Source organism: Sceloporus undulatus, chromosome 2 (genome assembly GCF_019175285.1).
Source record: "Sceloporus undulatus isolate JIND9_A2432 ecotype Alabama chromosome 2, SceUnd_v1.1, whole genome shotgun sequence".
Taxonomy (NCBI): Eukaryota; Metazoa; Chordata; class Lepidosauria; order Squamata; family Phrynosomatidae; genus Sceloporus; species Sceloporus undulatus.
This window is the reverse complement of record NC_056523.1, coordinates 146,143,337-146,151,594: the sequence shown is the minus strand read 5'-3', so window position 1 is coordinate 146,151,594 and position 8,258 is coordinate 146,143,337. Positions and strand designations below refer to the sequence as shown.

The window sequence follows — 8,258 nt, the reverse complement described above, 5'->3', positions numbered from 1 at the left end:
TTGTAGGATGCTCTGTCACTTTTGGTTTCACACATAAGACAATGGGCGGGGAAGGCAGACAGAACAACATGTTAGACTGGCGTTCAGAGCATCCCTTGGTTGCTGTAAAAGTGTGTTAGACAGTTGCTGAGGTCTTTTCTTGTCAGAGCTTGGCAAAGACATTTTTTTTTCTGGATTACAGCTCCCAGAATTCCAACAGCCAGCATGGAAATTGAGGGGATTTTGAGATCTGTAATCCATGGGGGAAATGACTTTGCCAAGTTCTGGTTTTAAAAAGTAAGATGTGCCATCTTCTTGTTGTTGCGCATCTTGAGTAATGGACCCATTCCTCCTCTTCTTCTTTGCAGTTGCCATCTTTTGCTCGCCGCTCTAATGTTCTTAGTGGCCTTCAAGACCCTGTGATGGAGAACAGGCCCAAGCTGGATCTTGGTGGCTCTGGCAAAAGCCAGCAGCAGCAGCAGCAGCAACAGCATCAGCATCAGCATCAGTATGAGCTCAACAGCAAGAAGCACCATCAGTACCAGCCAAACAGCAAGGAGAGCAACATCAAGCACCAGTCTCACAGCAAAGGAAAATACTACTACCAGCTGAACAGCAAGAAGCACCACCACTATCAGCCAGATCCCAAGATGTATGAGCCCCACTACCAGCCCAGCAGCAAGGAGCCCCAGCAAGGACAGGCCTGCCTGGAACATAGCAAAAGCCCTCTGATGTCCCAGTCAGACAAATGGTCTCATGGCTCAACCAAAAGCTTGCTGAACCCAGTAAAGAATCTGGGTGGCCTAGAAGGGAAGAGCGGGGCGGAAAAGAACCTCTCCAGTGGGACAGGCCCACCGCCCCCTCCACCCCCTCTCCCACCCCGAGATGGGGTGACCAGCAATGGCATTGGGGGCAAAATGAAGATTGTCAAGAATAAGAACAAAAATGGCCGCATTGTGATTGTCATGAGCAAGTACATGGAGAATGGCATGCAGGCAGTTAAGATTAAGTCTGGAGAGTCTCACAAGAAGCGGGTGGCCGAGGACAGGACTCACAAGAAAGGGTCAGAGGAGAGGCCGGAGTCATGGAAAAGACCTGGGGAAGAGAGGTGGCCAGGCAGTAGCCCCAAAGACAAGTCTGGGCCTGAGGCCAGTCACATGCCTGCAGAGCTTGGAACTGCTCCCGCAAAGACCTCTCCAGCCCCAGGTCAAGAAGTGCCCGTTTCCACAGAACAGCAGCCTCTCCCACTCACCTCCAAGGTTCACCCGGCTCCCTGGGCCCTGGATCCCAGTCAGCGGGAACACAGTGCCACCACCGTGGGGCTCAACCTCTCACCCAGCTGTGGTAGTAGTGGCTCCCGGAAGCGCTGCCTCTCCGAGCCCCACAGTGACAAGGAGGGTGGCAAGAAGCGCCTGACCTTCCGGAGCATCAGTGCCCCCACCCCTTGCCTGAGCCCTTCTACCCCAGAGAGACCTGAGCCCCCCGCCCTTCCTGCCTCCCAGCCAGAGGTCATTCTGCTGGATTCAGACTTGGATGAGCCCATAGACTTACGGTGTGTAAAGGCTCGGGGGGACAGTGAGTCCAGCCTGGTGCAAGTGAAGCCAGAGGCCCCACCAGCACCGACCGACAAACCAGTGCCGGAACCTCAGAAACCGGTGGAATGCTTTGAGGTGGAGGCTGAGGCTGAAGAAGATGAAGAAGAACCTCTACAGGAGTTCAAGCCTTTCTTTGGGAATATAATAATAACAGACGTGACTGCAAACTGCCTGACAGTGACATTTAAGGAATATGTGACAGTGTGAAAAAGCTCTGGCACAGGCTTCCAGCACCCTCTCCCTTGGCAGCCTGGCTTCTCCCTCCTCCTCCTCCTCTGAGGTAGAGTTAACCCCTATGGTACAGGGCAGATGCATTGAGATGGGACACACCTCCTGCCCTGGAAGAGGACATGGGGCATGAAGGAGATTCTGCCTCCCCAGAGGGTGGCCTTTGGTCTGGATCAGTCTCTGCTGTGCCATCTCTGTCTTCTAGGGGTTTTGGGCATCAGGATATGGTGAGGGTAGCAGCTTCCCAGTTAACTCGCGGGAGAGTTACATAGTATTATATTTTAACAGTGCTAACTTGTCGAGTGGTTCTTGCTCCCGTTTGTATGTGGTGTTGCTGAACATGTATTGTTTGAGCTGAAGGCAGGCCTCCCCAGGAGGGTCATGCAATTATATTTATTTGTAGGTATTTATATAACAAAAATATAAAAAGCCTAGATTTATGGAGTTCCCTAGATTTGCCCTATATATATATATATATATATATATATATATAATTATATTGAATACATATATATATTATATATATATTAAAAGTTATATCAGAATATTTTCTTTTCTTCCCTTTTAAAAAGCCACACCTGGTTTTGTTTTTCTCACTCTTTCTTTTCATAAAACTGCAGGACCATCCCTCCTTCTCGTATATATTTTTTGATACTGTTAACACATGTTGTTTCAATGAGCAAAAAGGAAAAAATTAATAATAATAATCAATATCTAAAGCTAAACAAGCTATTATAGAAACTGCTGCTACTAGAAATGTCTAAACTATAAGCTTCCAATTATTATGAATTGCTTGAATGTAAATATTAAATGGAGATGTTGAAAGTGCATTTGATGTTCTGCAGCTAGCCTGGGTCTGGGTTGCAAAGACTAGCTGTGAAGTGGTACAGCCTTGGCACCAGACAGGCACCTGTTGGTCTTCTTGGGTGGGGGCGGGAGGGTTGGTGAAGGTACAAAACTGTGTGTCATTCAGTCGTTGCAAAGGACTATAAACCTTTCCAAAAATGATAGGAAGTTTTAAGTGTGTTTATTGCAACTTTGGTGTTTTTTGGGGGGGTTGCAGTTGTGCTTGTGTCCAAAACATATGTTGTTGTTCTGGCTCTGTTGTCTTAGCAATTGGGAGGTACTGTACTTTACATATTGTGGGTCATCACTGGTCCTACACCAATGGGTTTAGTGTGTTGGATTTGGTGAGATCTGTTCTGTTCCATCTTTTAACTTGGAACTAATGGAGGAAGGACCTGTAGATGATGGACAGGTGTTTAAGTATTTCTAACTAGTTGTCCATCACTGACCATTACTAGGGTGTTTACCATAGGGTGGGGAAAATGAAAACTGCATGTCGACCCCATTCTCTTTTCTGTGCTGTCTGCCCCCCCCAGAATCCCCAATCTCCTCCAAATTAAAAAAAAAAGCTGAGTGAAAAATCGCCCATTAAATGCCACCAAATGTCATATCGAGCAGCACTAGGTATCAATATTCCCGGCCTCCCACCCAGACTTGTATAAATGCTCATACATTGCCCAGAATTGGACAATAAAGCCAGAAGAGTAAACTAGGCATAGGCTTCTGGTCACCTGTTCTTACCCTGTATGTATTGGGTGGTGTTCTGCTACCTTAGTGTCAAGAGGTTTAGTGGTGAAAGGAAAGGCTGATGAGATTGCACAGCCCAGGGCTTCTGGGTCTTTTCTTGCTGCTTTGCTCTTAAAATGCATGAGACTAACAGTGGATTGAATCTGAACTAGATCAGACCCATTGAAATAAATAAGACTTACACAAATGTTTAATAACAAGTTCCATTCATTTAAATGGGTCTGCTGTAGTTGGAACAATCACTGAATTTAGCTGATAGATAAGTAATTGTCTAACAGTGTATATTTGATGTGATTTCATATTGCTGCAAGAGGAGTGAGCATGGCATAACGTGTTCACATAGTAATGCTAATTCCCGTTGTATGTGATAAAAAAAAACCCATCACCCAGTCTTTTCTTCTAAAATAGATTCAATTGAAAATGAATATTTCTTCACAAGAATTATGCACAGAATTGGCCTGAAAGTGTTTCATATTTCTAGAAGCGGTTGTCTGATAATGAACTGAGGACTTTACTCATGTCACAACACTGAGCAGAAGTTCATGGCAACTGAGCAAAGTCTATTTTTAACAAAATACAGATGTTAGAAGGACAAATCTAAAATCAACAGGGAGTCCCTATGTGATCACTGGCTTTATTTGATTTATAGAGCTTTTTTTAAAAAAAAAAAATAGCCTAAATATTGGGTGCTTGTTTTTAAACACCAAAGAAGTGTGTTTAATTTTGTTAACCGGCCTTGCTAAATATAAACCAGCTACATTCTAAGAGATATTTGGGCTGGTGCTGTAAGTGCAACCCTCTGCATTCTTGTTGAGAAAGAAGCCCCACAAATTTGAATAGGATTTCTCCAGGAAGTAAGTGAATACAGGAAGGCAGGTTAAAAACCTTCAGCATTGAGCACAGATTTGGATTCTTCCAGTTAAAAGTTTTATAAAACTGAAGTGAAAACTTGGAGAAGTATAATGCAATGTGGCCTTCCTAACTCACTGAGCACTGAGCCATACTTCCTGTAGTACATATACGTCAGTAGCTGTGAGATGAATCTTCCTGTTTCTCTAGTAACCTTAATTATATTTAATCATTTTAATCATTGGTGGTTAGCTGTTTGTGCAAAACACATTTATCACTAGTATATTAAAAACAATTTAATTGCAACATATTTCTAGATCATGCCAGGTCCATGCCGCTTGCAAGCAGATCCCCCTCCTGCTCCCTCCCCACATCTCTAACCAGGGCAGTGGTTAGAAGCATCTGAGGTGCTGAGCTTTTTGGCACGGCATCTGTGGGTGTTTTGAGGAACACCATTTCCTGCTAGCCATATCATGCATTAAGAGTACACAAGTAACTGACTGGCAGCTTCAGGTGCAGCTGATTTAGCAAGCAGGCAAAACGGATGTGGCCCATCCACTCTTTGCGTAGCAAGGAACAAGACTGTATTTTTAGTGTGTGATGTTTGCTCTTGAGCTCTGCTTGGCAGAAGTTGGAGTTTGGTGACTGTGCAAAAGGAGGAGGGCACATGTGTGTGTGTTTTGTAGCTTGTGCATCATGTGAAAATGTGTGTAGCTATTTGCATGGGATAGTGGATGGTGGGAACTGTGGACCAGATTTATGTAGACAAAAGTTTGGATCCAGCCTTAGTCAGGCTCAAAGGAGAGCCATCGAAAGCAGCTGGATGTGATTAGCTTATCCTATTGATTTCAAGGGTCTGTTCTAGCCACGACTAAGCCTGGATCCACCCATTGTTTTTACCCTGCCCTTCAAGAGCTCACACGACTGCATTCCACAGATGTAGACTATGGCCTGTTACAGACGGCCAAAATAAAGCTGCTTCGGATCTCTTTGGAGGTATGCTGTTTAAATGATGCATGCATCCTAAGAATCCGGAAGCTGCACCAAAGCTGCCCTCCAGTGCTTAGGAATGGAGTGTGGCTTTGGTGCGACCTCCTGACTACTAGGACCCATGCATCATTTAAATAGCATACCTCCAAAGAGTCCCTAAGCAGCTTTATTTTGGCAGTCTGTAACAGGCCTATGTTTCACTTGTAACTGGCTCTTCCTTTGGGAAGCTCAGAGCAGCATCAATAAGGCACATAGTCTCTTCCTTTCCAGCACTGCCTGTACAATACCATGGCCTACTTTGCTTTCACAAGCTCTGAACTTAATTGCACACACAGCCTCTTTCCAAAGGTGTGTTTGTGGTTGTATCAGAAAGTGAGCTGTGAAAGAATCAAAATACAGTCGTAGGGCCCCTTCACAGTGTGCAGCTATATCACTGTGGTTGTACTTTAACTGCCATGGCAAAATCCCATGGGATCCTGGGATTCACAGTTTAGAATGTGGGAAGGCCTTTAGGATCCTCAGCCAGGGAGTTCCTCTGGTGAGTCTGACCAAACTGCACATCCCAGGATCCCATGAGATTCTGACATTTATCAGTTAAAGTGCAGTCATAGTGCTATAGTAGTGTGGTGTGAAATGTTCCATTGTGAGTGGGACATAAATGCTCGCTCTGCATATGGAGTATTGGGGGATGACTTAAATTACTTTTCAAATAAGGAAGACTGATCTGATATTGAAAGCAAAATCTTGAGAGTATTGAGTGTGCTGTGGTTTTGTTTCCAAAAGTCACACATTACAGGTAACTTTGACCCAGTACAGATTGTTGAAAAGCAGCAGTCTGAGGCCGATTTTAGGGCTTGGGATTGTGGAGCGACCACATGGTCCCAAGTTCTACTGTGTGGCAGCAGCACCATCATGGCAGCCTCCCGTTCACACAGCCCCCACCATGATGACGCAAGCATGGCACAGCATCTGCACATCACGGCGCCGCAGTTGCATCATCGATGTGCAACAGTGTGTCAGTAGCACACTCATGATTTGGCTGCTGAGGTGTCCCTCAGGGGCAAAACTGGGCATCTCCAGCCTGCCGTTTTGGGTGGTTTGTCGAGCCCCTTTGTTATTAGTAACACGTTCCTTCCAGGCTCTGTGAACTAAGCACAGAGAAGTAATAGCATATCTCACTGTGACCCCTTGGTTACCTAGTCATGGCCTTAGTCACTAGATTACCACACATGTGAGTGGGCAACATGGGCAAGAGCACATGCAAATAAAGATCAGCCCAGTTGCTCCTGCGCAGCTGCTCCTTTTGCAGTGCTTGGAACTACTTCAAATGGGGGGGGGGCACCTTCTCTCTTCTCCCACCCACGTGAGGTAAACAAAAGTAGATGCCAAGGGCAATTCCTCCTTGGTCTCTGGCTCTCATTTCTGGCATTTCCTCTTGCCTTCCTGAGTCAAAATAGTGGGTTTTCCATCCAAACATATTTTCTCCTGCACATATTTGTAAAACACAGATGACAGAATGTTGGAATTCTCTTTTCAGCATCAGTGCTTTAGCATCCAAAATCTAATGTTTGGGCTTTCTTTCAATCACAAATGTGTTTAAATTACTGTATTAACCATGGCTATGTATTTATCAGATTGTCAGCTATCATGTTGAGTTGCCAGTTGTCTTTAAGTCACTGCTCTTGTGCCTAGAAACCTGACAAAGGACTTTATCCTGACAAAGGACCAGGCTGCTAAGATGGCACAATAATAAATAAAACATAAATAAAACTTTTATTTATAACCCGCTTTTCTGTGACAGGACAATCAAAGCGGCTACAACATGTTAAAATCCACATTTACAAATTTATGTCCCAAATTCCCCCCCTTAAAACAGGATTAAACAAATTACAATTAAAACATCTATTAAAAACACAATAAAAGTACAGCGAGGACAGAGCAGTGGGCTGATACATGATGTGAAAGGCAGTCATTCTGTGGCCGGGCACTTTAATCAGGAAAGGCCTGCCAGAAGAGATCCGTCTTGACAGCTTTTTTAAAGCTGTCTAAGCTGGCAATTTGATGGATCTCGTCTGGCAGACCGTTCCATAATTAGGAATCATGTTAGGATAGGAAAGGCAAATATAAGGGATTGGGGATAGTCCTTTTGGCACAGCTTTTCAGAAGAGCCATGGTGCTGCTATAGTCCAGGCTCCGTCTTCTGCATGTTGGCCTTCATAACCCTGCCTTTTTGCCCTCTGCCCTTCCTAGCATGCCCTTCAATCTGTATTTTTTAAAAAAATTAATTGGACAGTCACAGCAATGAATTAAGTGAAAAAGAAAAGAAAAAAGAAATTGGAAAAAAGAAATGAAGAACACCTGCTTGGGAATAGTGAGGAGGGGGGAAGAGGAGCACAATCATATCCCCTTGCACCATGTGATTGCCTGCATATCAGAACTGCAGGATATCAGAATATGTGCATCAACAGTGGAAATGCAGCAGATTGGGAGGCATTGACAGGTTTTGCCTATCAATGAGAATGAGCACTCCAGCAATGGATGGACAACAGACCAGCTATAGGGGAGACACAACATTGTGTGATAAGGTACAACCACAGGTGCTACCGCTTGATCTAATTCCACTTTTCAAGCCTCGTGTGATAAAATCCAAAAAGTTGTGGTGATCAACAATGTTGCACCTTCTCATTTTGATGCCAAGAAAGCTACATTTCTGCATGTCAAGCTATTATTAAGGTTATAGGAGTGAAGCCATTAACAATTTATTCATTAAAATCTGAGTAAGTGTCGTTAGCAGCTACTGTATATATTCATGTATAAGTCTAGAAATTTTCGTTAAAGAATTGACCCCAAAAACTGCATTGATTTAACCATGGGTCAATGTAAGTATTGTATTCTAATGCTTAACAAAAAGAGGAACCATCCCCTGATGACAGACAAGAGTGTAATCTGTTCTGGAAGCACTGATGCCCTCTATTCTCTCATCCTTCCAGCCTTTACTGTGAGCACAGTAATTTTGTAAGTTCT

At 44.2% G+C, this 8,258-nt stretch overlaps 1 protein-coding gene across 1 annotated transcript in view; it reads left to right on the top strand.

Annotated features, from left to right (window-relative positions):
• The window catches only part of CBX4 (chromobox 4), a 10,379-nt gene extending 8,083 nt beyond the window's left edge, over window positions 1-2,296 (top strand). Inside the window, exon 5 of the mRNA XM_042450916.1 lies at window positions 348-2,296. Within this exon, the coding sequence (XP_042306850.1) occupies window positions 348-1,781 (1,434 nt within the window). The 3' untranslated portion in view covers window positions 1,782-2,296. The remainder of the gene's footprint in view (window positions 1-347) is intronic.
• Window positions 2,297-8,258: the final 5,962 nt, after the last annotated feature.